This window comes from Hylobates moloch, unplaced genomic scaffold, assembly GCF_009828535.3.
Source record: "Hylobates moloch isolate HMO894 unplaced genomic scaffold, HMol_V3 SCAFFOLD_6, whole genome shotgun sequence".
Lineage (NCBI taxonomy): Eukaryota > Metazoa > Chordata > Mammalia > Primates > Hylobatidae > Hylobates > Hylobates moloch.
This window is the reverse complement of record NW_026652281.1, coordinates 117,346,974-117,365,761: the sequence shown is the minus strand read 5'-3', so window position 1 is coordinate 117,365,761 and position 18,788 is coordinate 117,346,974. Positions and strand designations below refer to the sequence as shown.

At 38.2% G+C, this 18,788-nt stretch overlaps 1 protein-coding gene across 2 annotated transcripts in view; it reads left to right on the top strand.

Annotated features, from left to right (window-relative positions):
• Positions 1–279: 279 nt before the first annotated feature.
• PFDN1 (prefoldin subunit 1) overlaps positions 280–18,788 on the top strand; it is a 59,289-nt gene continuing 40,780 nt past the window's right edge. For both annotated transcript variants that reach the window (XM_032158066.2, XM_058439906.1), the window contains exons 1-2: positions 280–368; positions 2,836–3,002. In XM_032158066.2, the coding sequence (XP_032013957.1) occupies positions 336–368; positions 2,836–3,002 (200 nt within the window). In that variant the 5' untranslated portion in view covers positions 280–335. The remainder of the gene's footprint in view (positions 369–2,835; positions 3,003–18,788) is intronic.

Genomic DNA, 18,788 nt, shown 5'->3' with positions numbered 1-18,788 from the left:
TGATCGACTGATGAGGGTTTGACCTCATCTACATACATCTCAATTTAGCAGCACATGTTAAGCTAGCTGGCAAACTGCTTAAAGCCACATGGGAAATCTGCGCGTTGGGCTATGTCTGGAAGATGTGGAGGAGCAAGCCAGACCTGATCGGTCAGATAGTGAAGACACGGAATCCGAAACCCAAATATTACAGGAGTCAATTCTCAGAGAAGGATAAGCCCGGTTAGTCCAACTCATGCGCAGGCGCAGAAGACGGACGCACAAAGTAAGGCGCGCCCTTCCCCCACCCTATTTCAGGCCAATTCCCACTGCGCAGGCGCATACAGTGCACCAAGATGGCCGCCCCCGTGGATCTAGAGCTGAAGAAGGTAAAAGAGGGTCTTTGGCGGGCGGAGATCTTCTCTTTGGAGGCTAAGGGGACTATAGGCAAGAATATCGAGTGAGGCACGAGCCTTGCAGAAGGAAGGAGGGTCCAGTGGACTAGGGAATGGTTCCCCAGAGTCCTAAGGCCGCACTGGGTCTCCATAAACGGGGTGAGGGGCGAGCGGCTCCTGCTGGGTAGGAGCCGGTTGGTCTGGGTGGGGTAAGTCTGCGGGCCTGTCTCGGGCTTGTCCGGTCTTTCTGAGCTCCAGAGACATTTCGTTGCGTTTGGAGGCTTCAGGAACTCACTTTCATAGTAAGAACTAAAGAGAGCATTTCAAATGGGGTTCCCTTCGGACCCCTTGCCTGAGCTGTGGCATCCGTAATTCTGCCTCATTTGCTTTGAAAAACTCCCAAGTCCAACCTTTGTTTTTAGGCCATTTATTCGGTTCTGCACCTTGAAATTTGCAGTATCTACAGTTCGGAAAACCAGGCATTGTAGCAGCAATGTTCATTTCAGGATTTTGCCCCCCCCCCTTTCTTTTGAAGGACTTGTCAAACAAAACAAAATCAAACCAAACCTCTTTATTTTGAGGGAATTGTCAAAAACAAAACCAGTAAAGTTTTCCAAATAAAACCAGTATCAGAAGGAATTGGGTTTCCTGCTTTCCTCAAACAGGTGCTTATAAGTGTGTTGTTACTCAGATTTTTGCTATCTAAGAATGATCAGCATTCTACCACCACTAATGACCCCAAACCAGTATGCTTTGTGCGGTGGGGTGGATTGGAAAGGACCTTAGAATTTATCTATTTTAAATCTACTTTTCTAGAAAAGGAACCAGTGCCAGAAAAGTCTATCAGAAGTTGGGACTAGAATCCAGGATTCCCTATCTTATCTCACACTTTTTTGACCACTATTTTGGGTTCTTCAGATGAGCAACATCTTAGTTAAGACTGCCTCTGGTCAACTTGTGTAAAAGAAATAGGACAGCCAAAATAGCTGTTGGTCTAACAAATGAAGCTTTTGTTACTGTTCTGAGGATATTATGTGTTTGTGTCTTGCTTGTGTTCTTCTTGTCTTGAATCTTGTGAATTTAGCTCTTAGGTGGAGTCTCTAATCTTTAACAGTATACTAGCTCATCTTTAACAGTATACTAGCTTCCTTAGCAAGCTGTACAGAGCAGTCAGATGATACCTGGAATTTTACATTTCAAAACAAAATTGTGCATTCTAAAAATTTACCTTTTTTTCTATTAAAAGTACCGATTTAAATCAGGGTTTAGCGAATGGATTTGCCTCCCGCTACTTTTGAATTTATTGCTACATTTGAAACTTGTGGGTGGTGAATGCAAACTAAGAAAATGATTACAAACTTAAACTGAATAATTTTGATAACCAATTAATTTAAAAACTTGTTTAAAGGTTTTATCTTCTAATGTTTTTACGGGGTCCTTTTTTTGGATGGAGACAAATAGGAAATTTCAGGCCCCTCCCCTTCCCCAAAGTAAATCTTTCAAAACCTTACTAGTAGGTGAAAACAAGGTCACAATAAAAATTATGTAGTGGCCTTTGTTGTGCATTGCAGTCACAAATGTTATTATTAAGGCACAAATTTGACAGCATGTGAAAGTCATTCCAGGCACTTCAACAAAAGTATCCAAGAACTGTTTATCTTCTAGTTAAGTAAGTGTACGCAAGGGTCAAATTTGGCCTGGTATCTGTGGATGAAGATCATGATGCAGTTCTTTTGCCAGTGCTTTGCATTTTTTCTCACTCTTTTTTGGTCTTCCTCTTAAAAATGTTCATATTATGAATATTACTATAGACAGTGGAATGGAAAGATTGCTGAACTAAGGGGTTAGAAGAAATGGATTTAAATACACCTGCCTTTCCCCCTAATAGTTGTTCAACCTTGTGCAAGCTACTTTTATCTCTTAACTCATTTAGTTACTTAATTTGTAAATTGTGGATGATGAAACTGCCAATGCTAACTCATGGGATTATTGAGAGGCATAAATGAGATATTTATTATATTTCCTCATTAATATTCTTATATTAATATTTCCATGTTAATATTTCAAACTAATGTGAGAAAGTGCTTTGAAACCCAATTGTGCAGTACAAATGTAGTGAGTTATTACTTTTATGGTTCTTGTTTTGAATCTCTGGGTTTCATCCTTGACTATTGCATTTATTTCTTTTACTACTCCTTGAGTACTTGCTACTTAATATAGTTATTATTTAATGTGCATTTGATTTGCTTCACACTGATTGTATCTTCTGATGATTGTAAATTCAGTATTTAGTATGGTGACTTGATTGTTTACAGTTATGTTGACTTTTATTGATGTTTGCTTTGGTATATTTCACAGCTTTGTCTCTGGCTAGCATATTTTGTTTTAATATATTTGGATTTGACGTAAATGTTTCCTGTAAAATGTTTTACCGACTAAATCGTGGACTTGTTTTTATTAGGCCTTCACAGAGCTTCAAGCCAAAGTTATTGACACTCAACAGAAGGTGAAGCTCGCAGACATACAGATTGAACAGCTAAACAGAACGAAAAAGCATGCACATCTTACAGATACAGAAATCATGACTTTGGTAGATGAGACTAACATGTATGAAGGTGTAGGAAGAATGTAAGTAAAATGTGTCCTAATGGAGTTATTTTGGGAGTGCTTTTGTCCGAATTAAATAGAATTTGTTCGTCTTAAAACTTGGGTTAGGCCAGGCGTGGTGGCTCATGCCTGTAATCCTGGTACTTTGGGAGGTCGAGGTGAGTGGATCATTTGAGGGCAGCCTGTTGGCCAGTATGGTGAAACCCTGTGTCTACCACAAATACAAAGATTAGCTGAGCGTGGTGGCACTTGCCTGTAGTCTCAGCTACTTGGGAGGCTGAGGCAGGAGAGTCCCTTGAACCCCGGAGGTGGAGGTTGCAGTGAGCCGAAATCATGCCACTACACTCCAGCCTGGGCAACAGAGCTAGACTCTGTCTCAAAACAAAAGAAACCTTGGTTTAAAGTATCTTTTTTTTTTGAGATGGAGTTTCACTGTATCACCCAGGCTGGAGTGCAATGGCCCGATCTTGGCTCACTGCAACCTCTGTCTCCCAGGTTCAAGCGATTCCCCTGCTTCAGCCTCCAGAGTGGCTGGGATTACAGGCGCATGCCATCACGCCCTGCTAATTTTTGTATTTTTAGTAGAGACGGGGTTTTACCATCTTGGCCAGGATGATCTCGAACTCCTGACCTCCTGATCTGCCCACCTCAGCCTCCCAAAGTGCTGGATTACAGGTGTGAGTCACCACACCTGGCAGGTTAAAGTATCTTAGAAATAACTTTAAAGATTATCTAGTTAAATGCTTTCTTTTTTTAAAATGAGGAGCTGAACTTCAGGTAGATTAATTGAAGTGTTTAAGTTTAGACTTTGAAGTACATTTTTTTTTTTTTTTTTCTGAGACAGAGTCTCGCTCTGTTGCTAGGCTAGAGTGCAGTGGTGTGATCCTGGCTCACTGCAGCCTCTGCCTCTTGGGTTCAAGCAATTCTGCCTCAGCCTCCTGAGTAGCTGGGACTACAGGCGCGTGCTACCACACCCGGCTAATTTTTGTATTTTTAGTAGAAATGCGGTTTTACCGTGTGGGCCAGGATGGTCTCAATCTCTCCTCTTGATCCTCCCGCCTTGGCCTCCCGCAGTGCTGGGATTACAGGCGTGAGCCACCGCCCCTGGCCTCGAAGTACATTTCTTAAGTGCTTACTTTCCTGTTCTGTCTATGATTAGGTACTGAAGTGTAAGTTCAGTAATAAAAATGATTTGTCATGGAAAATGTTTATAGCAATATTGTATGTGAAGAAGATTTATTTAAGTAGGTGCAGTTTCAGCCTCCTCTTCCCTGCTTAATTTATTAGAAGTGATACAAATCATAAATCTTTCAGATGTCTGATCAGTGTTGTAAAATAAAAATTAAGATTCAATTGTCGGCCGGGCGCGGTGGCTCACGCTTGTAGTCCCAGCACTTTGGGAGGCCGAGGCGGGCGGATCACGAGGTCAGGAGATCGAGACCACGGTGAAACCCCGTCTCTACTAAAAATACAAAAAATTGGCCGGGCGTGGTGGCGGGCGCCTGTAGTCCCAGCTACTTGGAGAGGCTGAGGCAGGAGAATGGCGTGAACCCGGGAGGCGGAGCTTGCAGTGAGCCGAGATTGCGCCACTGCACTCCAGCCTGGGCAACAGAGTGAGACTCCGTCTCAAAAAAAAAAAAAAAAAAAAAAAAAAAAAAAAAAAAAAAAAAAAAAAAAAAAAGATTCAATTGTCATTTAAATACACATTCTGGCCAGGTGTTGTGGCTCATGCCTGTGATCTCAGCACTGCGGGAGGCCGAGGTGGGTGGATCCCCTGAGGTTAGGGTTTGAGACCAGCCTGGCCAACATGGTGAAGCCCTGTCTACTAAAAATACAAAAATTAGCGAGGCATGGTGGCGCACATCTGTAATTCCAGTTACGAGGCTGAGGCAGGAGAACCGCTTGAACCCGGGAGGTGGAGGTTGCAGTGAGCCGAGATTGCGCCATTGTACCCCAACCTAGGCAACAAGAGTGAAACTCTGCCTCAAAAAAAAAAAAGAAAAAAAAAATACACTCATTCTAAGTGTCATGCGTTGTTCTAATAGGAGGACAACTCACGTGTGAGAAATCTAGTAAATTATTTTACTTTTGTTTGTTCTATTTAATACACGATTAACTTCATACATTTCACTTTTTTTTTCTTTTAAAAGCATATTACCCTTGTGAGAGAGAATAGGCCTGCTTCATATTCTTTAAGCAGAAAAAAAGGAATGGAAAAGCCCTTAAGTACAGGTCACATTCCATTACAGTGAGCTAAAAGGAGAAGACTGATTTTTTTTTTTTTTTTTTTAAGTTGGGGGGAGGTACAGGAGGAGGGTTTTTCTGGAATTTGGTCTTTGAGTATTACTTAGTAGACCATTACTTCAGGTTTGGAGATCTTTTAGTTGGAATGGAATTTGACCTCAGTCTTGGGATGACATGTTTTGTGATTGATTTGAAGAAAGAATAACATGTGTAAAATTTAATAATGACTTTGGAATGACATCATGAGAAGTAGACCCTGCTCATCACTGACTAATCCATATCTTTATGGTTCAGAATTAGATTATGTTAAATTGTTCATCTGATTTGCTTTCTCAGAATGAATAATATAGCACAAGTAAATTTTATGTCCAAGCTCATATATTTCATTTTAGCTTAAGAGGATAAGGATCCCAATTTGAGAGTTTGTTACTGGAACACAAAAGAATTGGAACAAAGTAGAACCCTTGAATATGTGTCTGTGTAGTATGAAATGCATTGTTGGCATTCACTACAGGATAATTTTATCCTTAATGTGAATATCCTTAGGTCTTAAAACAGTAATGCCAGCTTTATTAACATGTTGTACTTGGATTTCACATCACTGCACTAGCCTTTGTTTGCAATAGCTAAAGAATTCCTTTTTCAAAATAGAAAAACCGTTTCACTCCCTTTGGGCTTTTGAGCTACAGTGAAGTTTTAATTTTTAATTAGAATTGTTTCATTTATTAAACGTTCTGCAAGAGTGTCAGGAGAGTTTTTTTTTGTACATATTTTCCAGAGTGCTACAGATAAGTTGTTTTCCATACAAAGAATTTTAGAGTTTAAAGGCTAGGTTATGAATTAATTAATGGTAGAATGGTATTATTTCCAGAAGGTTTATTTCCTATAAATTATGTTTTTTAAAAGAAGTGTGGAGTTTCAAGTGTTTGAATAAAGTTGAGCTTCTACATGATTTCAGACTTCTGTTTTAAGTTTGACTTTAGTGCTGTCTGCATCTCACCGGGAGTATGAGTTTGACCCTGCATTGTAGGGGCATGTAAGGTGAATAGCGTTTGTTGTTTGGCTAGCATATTAGTGCCCTGAGAGGAAGAAAAGACTTGCTGAGTATTAGTCTGGTCATGAGGATGTTCTCTTTCTTGATGCTAAACCTGAGATATCTATTTCTGAATTTATAGTCTTGAGTAATTTTGGGTATCATTGTGATTCATTTCTTTAATTCTAGTCTTTACCTTAATTTGTTTTTTTCTTTTCCCTTTTGAGTGTTATTTGGGAATTCTGACTAGAATATTACTTTTTCCCAAATTTTCATTTTAAAACCACAGATAATAAAATCCAAAACTTCATTTTTCGTTTACAACCTGCAGTAGATTTTCCCATTGCTGAAATTCAGGTCTCATTGCTTCTTGCCTGGACTTCTATGATAGCATCCTAACTGTTCTTTCTTCCTGCCTTCATTCTGTCTGTCCAAATCCATTCTTCACATATCTTTCAGAATTAATCACATCAATATTCTTCCTAAAATCCTTTGTTCATCCTCTGTTGTCCACAGGATAAAATCTAAACTTGTTGGCCTTGCATTCATGGTTATTCATAATCTCTTCTTAATTTACCTTTTGCCTCAGGTCCCACCACTTTCTTTTTCCAGGGTTAGGATAGCATGTATATTTCATCTCATGGACCTACCTCTTTCTACTAGTTTGTGTTATATGTTGAGAAGAATTTTGAGATGTCAGATGGGTTTTAAACATGCTTTGATTAGTGATGTCTGTTACGCAGTGAGGGTAGAAGAGTAGTAACACATGTACCAGAAATTGTTATCCTACCCTTGCCACATAGGTTTCCTCACCCATGTTATGTTTTTGTGCTTTTTTGCTTTTGCTCAGTCTTTGGCGAATAACATTGTCCTTGGCTGACAATATTCCTCTTTTCCTTGTGAAATTCTTATCTTTCAAGACATAGCTCTACTCTTACTTTGCCTCTGAAGATTTTTCCAGCCCCCGGGGCAGACTCATTCACTCTTTCCTTGGCGATAGCAGGGCTTTTGTTCCTACAGCTAGTAAAGCACATTGAGTGTGTAGGTGTGTTTAAATGGGTCAGTCTTCCCAACCAGATTGTCAGCTCTGGGAGACCATGTATATATTATCTTTGTTTCCTCATTCTCAGTATAATGTCTGGCACAAAATAGCTGTTAAATGTGTATTGATTTGAATTGAATCTGATTCTTTTTTCTGGCCTAAAATAACTTTTTTCTTTTGGTTTCTTAGAAAAAAAGTATTTTAGAAAGTGTTAGAGACTTAAGAATAAGTTTATTATCCTATTTTAATACATGATCCATGTAAGATGAAGTTATAAAAGTAACATATATTTTGACTAAGGTCAAAAAAATTATATCTGACCAAAATCATGTCCTCTGATCTGACAGGATTAATTCTTCATTAAATATATTGAGAAGTTGTCTAATTCTAAATACCAGCCAGTTGAAGAGATACTCAGAACTAAAAATACAGAAAACCCAAACCTTAAAGATTATGCTTGAGGGTAGTATAATCCTTAGAGAATAAAGGCTATTTTATGCATAATAATATCAATATATTTTTATCCATTTTACCTTCCTCATCTTCACACAGAATGTAAGTCAGATTTTTTTTTTTAGGGTATGTGTTTAGTTAAGCAAATCATTGCAGGCCCAGATATCTTTCATTTCATAAGTATGGACACATTCGTAGTGTTAAATACCTCTTATACATGGCTATTTTTGGTTTAAAACAAGGAAGGTCAAGCTACAGGATAAGAGATGATGAATTGCTATATACTGTAAGCTCTGAGTATTTGTTGCTCAAAGCTATATTCCATCCAGTCTTTTGGCATGTTGCCAGCACATTTTAGTTCTCTTACTTCATATTCTTTAGAGAGGCTGTTATGTAGCCTGATACTACTACCACCAATTTCTAGTTTTGCTACTTAAGCTGTTTGTGAGCTGACCTCACCATACTGCTTTGAGAACTATGATGAAAGTTACAACTGGGGAATGATCTGTCTGAATATTTGGAAGTGTTTGTCTTTGCATCTTTCTAGCGTGCAAGGAGGGAATAGACAAATCTCAAATGTTATGTGAATTTTTCTTGTATATATTTTTTCATGGATAAAAATGTTTATAATTGCTTGTGTGGGGGTTTTCTTCCTTTTCTACTTTGCATAGTAGAGGATAGGAGTATTTTTAAAATAAGAATTATATTTGAAAGTGCACATAAATGACATTTAACCATACTAGTGTTTGAAAGGACCATCATTAGAATAAATGTCAAACTTATTTTTATGAACAATAAGTATGATCCTAACCCTGATTTGATGTCAGATCTATTATTTGAACACTCTTTTTGCTTGAGCATTGCATAAATAACATTTCTTTTTTCCAAAAGAGACAAATTAACTTTTTTTTTTAATATGAGGAACTTGAGTAGATTAGCCTTTAAAAAGAACAATTAGTGCCTTTTTAAAACTTGAACCTAACTAAAAATAACTTTGTACCATATTTAAACTAATTTAGAGGTATGCTACCATTCTGTGGGTATTTTTTACATTTAAGGAACTAAGAATGAACAATGGTATAAATCTGCCAACTAGATAAGTGTCTAGCAATGCAAAAATTGCTGTTTGGGAGCGGTGTTACTATTTCTACTTGTTGAAGTAATTTAATGGTTGATCTCTAACAGTTGAAAGATCCAGAAGTGTAAAACTTAAGATAAGTGTGGCATAAGTAGAAAGTGAAACAGTAGGTGTATTCTTGATAGGTAACAATTAAAAAAAAATCTAAATAGTTAAGCAGTTTTTCAACCATTTAGGTTGTAGAAATCTGAACTCTTTATGACAGCTTGGCTGAACTGCCCTTTGTTTAAAATATTATGTTGGTTTTGTTGTGATTGTATTTCTTAGTTTGGATGTTGACCTATAATTTGAATCATGGCATTTAGTAAAGGTGGGATGAAATATTTGCAGCTTCCCTTAGTTATGTTAAATGTTAATAGAAAGGGGTATGCTCATACTGCTTCAAGTTTTGCAACCCTTTTACAATTTCATGTAGCTATAGAGTTGGTCTTCCAGTCAATTTGAGGTAATTTTAAAACTGAAGAAATGGTCATACTATATTTTATTGCTAAGAGATTAGGAAATGAAATTTTAAAAATCTTATTATAGTAAATATTATTGATATTGTTGATAATTACTGTTAATACTACAGTAAAAATAGTTTATATTGTTGCTCTCAGCAGAATCAAATTTGGATATTTTATTTAGTGCATACTACAGGGGAAAAATAATGTGTGAGATTACTTTTGGTGTGAGAGTCACATTGCAAATGCAAATTTATGAATTCATTTTATACTCTCTTTAAAGGTATTAATCTGTATTTTAGAGAAAGTGAAGCAAAGATAGTTGTCAAAAGTAAGATGAGATTTTTTTTAGATTTTACTTAAAGGAAGAGAAGTTCTTGGTGTTCAGCTGCTTTTACTAATAGAACATGACCCACCCTTCTTGTGTTTTTATACAGAGCCATTTAAAGTCATGGCTTTCATTGCCCAGAGTTCTAAGGGAAAACAACAACAACTTTTCCTGTTGTGCAGGGAAAAATGACTTCAGTTTTGTTGACGCTGAATATGTATATAACCCCAGATGGGCACACACTCCTCTTGCACAGATTTAGTACTCTGGGGAGAGGAGATTTTTAAGTCATATTCTTAATTTCCTTAAGTTGTCAGTGATTTAAAAACTTGATGTTCATTATAACTCTGCTCTACTGCTGTCTAGAATGACGTCACTGTTTTTGTGCCAGAGGGAGTTAACAAACATTTGCGTAAGAATTACATAGTCCTGTTTCTTCTGCAGATGAGTACTTTTTAATAATTCTTTCCCTGCTTCCCCTGCCATATGCCCCAGAGTCTAAAGATTCTCACCAAAACACAGGAAATTAATTTTGAAAATGTTATGCTAATTAGATGTCTATTGTTAAAAAAGGGAAAAGAAGTCTGTTATCTTGGAGAGTACAAACATACTAAAATAAACTTGCTATGGGGTTACTTATTTTAGGCTTTGGACCTGTTTTAAAAACATAAATGTAATTGATTCATTTAGCTACTTGGTGGACTTTGCTCGCTTCTGCATTTCCTGACATCAAAAGACATGGCCTTTTTTTTTTTTTTTTTTTTTAACTGACAAAGGTTTAAACAAAATCAACCTTTGTTGTATGAAAAGTAGCAGTCATTTGCAGCGTACTACAGTGTTTTCCAGTCGATGATAAGCAACTGAGCGAAAGGTGAAAAGTACCATTTGCTTGCTGTTCCTATGTAAAAATATTAAGGTAGCAGCAGTCTTGAACTGTTACTCTGTCACTGAGGAATTGTGTGCTGTAACTGACTTAATTAGCTGAATTTCTCTGAAAACAGTCAATTTTAAGCCATACCAAGAATTTTCTGATTTTAGCTGCCACTTATCTCATAGTGCAAAGTTAGGAATAACTTACTATCTAATCTGAGAGAGAGGACTGAAATGTTCATGTCAAGGAACATAATCTGCTTAATGAAATATCCAAGAAGGAGCTCAGAAAAATATTGACTTAGAAGATGAGTCAGTTCATATATATGAACACATACTTGGTAATGCCTTTTGTCATTCTTTTTTATTTATGATATCAGAAATTGCTGTTAACTGCAAATATCCTTTACTCTGATGAAATAATTAGGATTACTAGTGTGTTACATGTACCATTAGTGCCCATGCTTTTGTGAAGAGTGTATGCTTATTTCATTTATATAATTTAAGTTCAAATGGACCTGTCTGGGAGAATGTTATTTCATTGTCCTGGCCAGGAACTCTTATTACCAACTCTTGTTTTGCAGTAGATCAGTTGTCTTGAAATGAACTAGATTACTTGGAAGCCACTATCCTTTTCGCTTTGAAGAGGACTTGAAGTATTCTGATACCAAAATTTGTACAGCAAAAGGAGTCTAGTATCAAAAATGTATCTTTAAATAGATAAGAGCGTGACTGCCCTAAGCCCAACCTTTACACTGGCTCAGAGTAAAAAGATTTGGATCACAATATACATCCTGTATGTGTGTGTCTGACTGAGACTTTGGCATTTGTGCCAAAGTGTATTTATATTTATGACATTCTGCTTTTGTACAAGGAGTACTCTGCTCTCTATCTGTCCTCTAATACTCATTGGATAGTAATTTTATAATATTTTATCTATTGCTATATTTTAACTTACTAGTAAAATAAAGATCATATCTTGGAAAAAGTTGTGGAATAACTCACTGCCTATATGTGGAAATGTTTGGGGTTTGATGAAGCCAGAGTAAAAGTGGTAAACATCAGAGGTGCTTACTTACCAGAATACTTAGAATACCAAATAGTAACCCGAAATAAACATCACGTTTAAAATAGATTAACATACTACTGCTTCCATTTCAGGAGTAATATTTTTGATTTAAAAATAGGCAGTAATTTTTAATTAGTAAAAATTGAACATAGCAGTGTGTGTTACTCTACTAGAACAAGGAACGCTTGTGTGGGATTGGGTTCTGGAAGGGACAGTGATTCTCCAATAATTCCAGTGAGTTATCAGTCCTCATCTTATTTGACCTATCAGTACCATTTGGTCCTGTTGATCTTTCTTCCTTGAAGCACGTTCTTACCTTGACTTGCAGGACACCACTTCTTGATATTCCTCCCACCTCACTGTCCATTCCTTCTCAGCCTCCTTTACTATCTTCATTTCTTTTGCATTTGTAAATATTAAATTGACTTTGTCTTTAGCCCTTGGATTTTTTTTTCTTTTTTTTTGTCTGTATGTACTCAGTCTCTTAATAATCTCATCCAGGAGTATCTCTAAATGCATTTTTTTTTTTTTTTTTTTTTTTTTTGAGACGGAGTCTCGTTCTGTCGCCCAGGCTGGAGTGCAGTGGCACAATCTCAGCTCACTGCAAGCTCCGCCTCCTGGGTTCACGCCATTCTCCTGCCTCAGCCTCTCCGAGTAGCTGGGACTACAGGTGCCCGCCACCACGCCCGGCTAATTTTTTGTATTTTTAGTAGAGACGGGGTTTCACCGTGGTCTTGATCTCCTGACCTCGTGATCCGCCCGCCTCGGCCTCCCAAAGTGCTGGGATTACAAGCATGAGCCACCGCGCCCGGCCCTAAATGCATTTTTATATGCTGACAACTCCCAGATTTTTTATCTTTAACTTAGACCCCTTCTCTGAACTCCAGACTTGTATATTCAGCTGCCCACTTTTCATCTTCATGTGATGGTCTAATAGGCATCTCAGAATTAGCTTGGCCAAAATAAAATTTTTGCTGTTTGCAAACAAACCATCTCCTCTCTCAGTATTACTAAGTGGCTTTTCCACCCTTCAAGTTCTTCCAAATCTTGGAGTCACGCTTGGCCTCTGTCTTTCAATCTTATATTCAGCTCATTAGCAAATACTATTGACTCTGTCTTTAAATTTTGTTGAGAATCTGAAGACGTCTACTTACCACCACCCTGGTCTCATTTACCATTGGTTTATGGCAGTTGCTTCCTAACTAGGCTCCTTGCTTCTGTCCTTAACCCTTTATAGTCTGTTTTCAACTGATCAGCCAGAGTAATCCTTTTAAAATGTTAAGTCAAGATCACTGTAGTCAGATGGCCTCCCATTTCATCAGTGAAAAAGACAAAGTCTTTTGCACTTGCCAGTTTCTCTGCCTGAAGCCTTCTTCCAGGTGTCTCCATGGCTTACCCTTTCTCTTCCTTCAGGTTGTTTCTAAAGAGGCAATGAGGCCTTTCATGACCATCCTATTTAAAGGTATACACCTAACCAGCCCCCACACTTATTTGCCCCTTGTTGGCTTTATTTTTCTTTGTCGTACCTCACCATCTGGGGACAATGATACTAATTGTCTTTCTTTTTTTCCCTTCTTCTATCCTCCATGGGTATCAGATGTCTTTCTTAAAGAATCAGCATTATTGAGTTATAACTTATATAGAATAAAATGCATTCATTTTAGAAGTACAGTTGGGTGAATTTTGACAAATGTAACTACCACCCCAATCACAATAAAGAACATTTTCATCACTCTAAAAACTTCTTTCTTGCTTCTTTCAACTCAATCCTCTCCTTCCTTAATCCTGGCTCCAAGCTGCTGCTAATCTGATTTCTATGACTGTAGATTAATTTTTTCTGTTTTAGAACTTTATATAGATGCAATATATAAATGGAGTCATTATAGTATGTACTTTCACTGAGTGTAATGCTTCTGAGATTTACTCATGTCATATAGGTCAGGCCTCCTCAGGGGCCGTATGCTGGGCTTCAGTTCCACTTATTTCGGTATGCTGGCCCTGCCCTTCTCCCTGTGCTTCCTAGCTTCATCACCAGCTTGGCTATAGGAATTCCAGGGATTTTATTGAGGCATGACAACAACCAGAGTGAGACAGTGCCATGTTTTCTGGTGTCACCTTCGTGGGAGCACCTTTCCAGAAGTCTTCTAATGGTCTGCCACTTATATTTCATGACAGAAACTGAGTCACATGCTTAGGCTTAAATCTTGGGGGATGCAACTGCAATGATTGGGTAAGGCCAATCAAGAGTCAGCTTAGAACTCAATTCTCTGATTTACTTGGGAAAATAGAGAGTACCCAAACAAAACTGGGGCTCAATCAACAAAGAAAAGGAAATGGATATGGGATAGTTAAACAATAGTGTCTGCCAAAGTCATCAACAATCATTATAGTGATCAGTAACTGAGGGCTAGCTATATGAAAACTGTTGATATATTTAGGATGAATTAGGCAGAGTTTAGTCTGGGAGCATAGGCAGGCAGGAAGCTGTTCAGGAGGTGAGTAATAAGAGCATAAATTAAGGTGGTGGAAGTGGAATGGTGCGGTGAAGGTTCAGTATGAGAGAAAGTGATAAATTGGAAATATAAGGAGGATATCTGCCGTTTTGGGACTTGCATATGGTGATATTGATGGAAGCTGAAGTCGAGATGGTGAAACTGCTTGTAGGGAATGTTGGTATGGGTTGATAAAATGAGTTTAATTTGGGCCATGTTGAATTTGAGGTGATATGGAACATACTAGTAGAAGTGACCATAGATGCTGGACATGGTGCAGGTGATAGTGGTTGATATTATTTTGAGGGTTATTAGCTAAGTTGAGGCCTTGAAAATAAATGAGTTCTTCTAGGGACTTTGGGTAAAGATTGTTTAGCAGAGAGCCTTGCATAGTGCTTGTAGTATGGGCACTGGAGAAGAAAGAGGAAGGAGGGATTTGTGGATACAGTAGTTAATGAGGGAAACATGGATAGCACTAGTACAGAGATGCAGCAGCAGCATCCCTCAGAGTTAGATTTGAGCATACAGTGATCTGTAGATTGCTTTTGTCTAGGTATGGCAGGGTCCAGGTACTGTATGTCTATGTGTTATAATCTAGTACTACATTATTTATTTTGTTGCTCAAATAATTCTGCTTTGACCATTGGGAGCTCTTTGAGATTTTCTCCTTTTTTTTTTCTCCCAGTCTTGAAATGCAGTAGTGTGATTGTGGCTTACTGCACCCTTGACCTCCTGGGCTCAAGCAGTTCTCTACCTCAGCCTCCCAAATAGTTGGGATTACAGGCATGTGCCACCAAACCCAGCTAATTTAAAAATTTTTTTGTAGAGATGGGATTTTGTCATGTTGCCCATGCTGGTCTTGAACTCCTGGACTCAAGTGATCCCCTCACCTCAGCCTCCCAAAGTGCTGGGATTACAGGCGTGAGCCACTGCCCCTGGCAACTATTATTATTATTTTTTGAGACAGAGTCTCCCTCTGTCGCCTAGGCTGGAGTGCAGTGGTGTGATCTCAGCTCACTGCAAACTCCGCCTTCTGAGTTCAAGCAATTCTCTGCCTCAGCCTCCCGAGTACCTGGAACTACAGGTACCCGCCACCATGTCTGGCTCATTTTTTTTATTTTTAGTAGAGACGGGGTTTTGCCATGTTGTCCAGGCTGGTCTCGAACTACTGACCTCAGGTGATCTGCCCGCCTCGGCCTCCCCAAGTGCTGGGATTACAGGCATGAGCCACCGTGCACGGCCAACAACTTTATTTTTAGACTAGTTTTAGGTTACAGAAAAATTGAGCAGAAAGAACAGCAAGCTCTCACTCCCTTTCGACTCTCTCCCACACTGTTTCTTCTCTTACTAACATCTGGCATTAGTGTGGTACATTCGTTACAGTTGATGAAAATATATTGATAAATTATTGTTAACTAAGATCCATAGTTTACATTAGGGGTCACTGTTTGTGTTATCATACAGTATAGTTTACTGTCCCCCAAATTCCTTGTGCTCCACCTGTTCTTCCCTTCTTCCCCTTCCTTCCCCACTGTCTTCCCTGGTGACCACTGACCTTTTTACTGTTTCTATATATAGTTTTGCCTTTTCCGAAATCTCATATAGTTGGAATGATGCAGTATATAGCCTTTCATACTATACTGGTTTCTTTGACTTAGCAATATGTATTTAAGGCTCTTCTGTGTCTTTGTGGCTTGATACCTCATTTCGTTTTGTTGTCGAATAATATTCTATTGTATGGATGTACTGACAGTTTATCCATTCACTTAAGAATATTTTGGTTGGTTCCAAGTTTTGGCAGTTACAAATGAAGCAGCTGTAAACATTTGCACATGTGCATAGAAGTTTTCCACTCATTTGGATAATGGACTGCATTTGATTGATCATCTGTTAAGCTTTGTAAGAAGCTGCCAAACTGTCTTCCAAAGTGGGCTGTACCATTTTTGCATTCCCACCATCAGTGAATGAGAGTTTCTGTTGCTTCACAGCTTCACCAGCATATGGTGTTCTCAGTGTTTTGGATTTTATCCATTATACTAGGTGTGTGGCAGTATCTCATAATTTTATTTTATAGTTCCCTAATAACATATGATGTTGAATATCTTTTCACATGCTTATTTGCCATCTGTGTTATCTTTGGTGAGGTGTCTGTCAGATCTTTTGCCTGTTTTAAATATGGTCGTTTGTTTTCTTATTGTTGAATTTTAAGAGTTCTTTGCATAATTAAGATGCAAATCCTTTATCAGATATATGTTTTGCAAATATTTTCTTCCATCTGTGGCTTGTCTTTTCTTTAGCTTTTTGTTTTTACAGTACTTCCTGACCTTCTCATACTGCAGTATGCTCCAGGTTCATCTTGTATTTTCCCTGCCAAGCCCTATAGTTAGTCATTTCTCCAAGAAGCTGTGGTTCCTGATTCCTTTTATTGGAGAATGGTTATTTAGAAACTTACATCTGGTCACTGGGTTTATTTGTTACTACTGAGGTGTTACTGTTTCTAGGCCCTCTGGTGACTAGCAATAGATAATATGTGTATATATGCTACTAATTAATGTGTATGTACATATCTACAATTGTTTCTGTGTCTATTCATCACTGTACACATACTAAGCTGAATGTGAGTTTATACTGATATCCCCGACTCTTTTCGATACCACAGGGTTCGTTTTAGCCTTCCTTTCTTGCTTATCTGTAACTTCTCTCTAATATGAGAAACCTGGCTCCTACCATCCATTGTCCATTTACTTATTTATTTATCCCAGTACACATATAAAACAATTTCAGAATTGTTTGCCTGTATCTCCTGTGAGAAACAAATTTAACCAACTGGTTAATCCAAGGTTGATTGGATTATTTGTATACATGTATTCACATACACACATATTAATAATAACTTACATTAGAGCCATTATAATATGGTACAAAAAAGACCAAGTATTCTCATCTAATACATACAAGCTGGGCAAGGTATTTAACCTGACTAGGTCTTATTTTTGTACTTGGTAATTTTTTACATACTTAGAAAACTTTGGCCGGGCATGGTGGCTCACTCCTGTAATCCCAACTCTTTGGGAGGCTGAGGCGGTTGGATCGCCTGAGGTCAGGAGTTCGAGACAAGCCTGGACAACATGGTAAAATCCTATCACTACTAAAATACAAAAATTAACTGGGTGTGGTGGCAGGCACCCATAATCCTAGCTACTCCAGAGGCTGAGGCACAAGAATTGCTTGAACCCTGGAGGCGGAGTTTGCATTGAGCTGAGGTGGCATCACTGCACTCCAGCCTGGGCAACAACAGAGCAAGACTGTCTCCCTCCAAAAAAAAAAAAAAAAAAAATTGAGGATTCAAGAGGAAGCATTTTTCAAGCGATGAATTTTAAAAAGCTCTCTTTCTTTTCCAGTCCTATTTCATCTTTGTGTAAATCCTTTTTTATTTTACATATTTTTTCATCTTGAAAATGGAATGACATGCTGATTTTTCTTTTCTTTTTTTTTTTTTTTTTTTTTGAGACAGAGTCTCACTCTGTCATCCAGGCTGGAGTGCAATGGTACGATCTTGGCTCACTGCAACCTCCGTCTCCTGGGTTCAAGTGATTTTCCTTTCTCAGCCTCTGGAGTAGCTGGGATTACAGGCACCTGCCACCACCCTGGCTAATTTTTTTGTATTTTTAGTAGAGATGGGGTTTCACCATGTTGGCCAGGTGGGTCTTTAACTCCTGACCTCAAGTGACCCACCCACCTCGGCCTCCTAAAGTGCAGGGATTACAGGTGTGAGCCACCACACCTGGCCGACATGCTAATTTTTTAAACTTGAGTTTTTACTCACTATGTTGATATCTTTACATGTCAATAAAAATATATTTTTTTTAAATTTCAGTTTGGTTTTTTATTTAATTAGTCATTCTTTTTAAAAAAATTTTATTGATTTTTTAGAGATGGGGCATTGCTATGTTGCCTGGGCAGGACTTGAACTCTTGGATTTAAGCAATCCTCACACCTCAGCTTTCTGAGCAGCTAGGACTACAGGTGCATGCCATTATGCCTGGCTGCCCCCTTGGTTTTATCTCCTGTTTTGTATCCTATTTCTGTGCCAGTGTGGATGCTTAAGGTCTCCAGGATTCAGCATAAACTCTCAGGATGAAAGCCAATTTACTGCTGTCTTACATTCCTGAATTCCCAGTTTCACTTCACTTTGGACCTTTGTGGAATCCTTCCTTTTGTGTTAGTTCAACAAAACGTTTAAAAAAAAATTTTTTTTTTCTGCTTTGTTTTTAATGCTTTGTTCAGGGTATCTACTCTTCATTATGCCAATAACAGAAGTCTGTAACTCACTGAGCAGTCCACAATGTGGATGTGCCATAAAGTTTTAATCACTTCTTTACTAAGGAAGTGATTAAAGTAAGAAATAAATTCAATTTTAAAAAATTTAAAAAAAAGAAATTCAATTTACTTCTACTTTCTTCCACATTAAAAATTACGACGTAAAAATTCAGTAACTTTCCTCACCAGTGGAGTTAGGCAAAGAAGCAAGATAGGTGCATTTTTTTTTTTTTTTTTTTGAGATGGAGTCTCGCTCTGTTGCCCAGACTGGAGTGCAGTGGCGCGATCTCGGCTCACTGCAAACTCTGCCTCCCGGGTTAACGCCATTCCCCTGAAGATAGGCTCGTTCTTATGTCTTTTCTATGCTGCTTAATT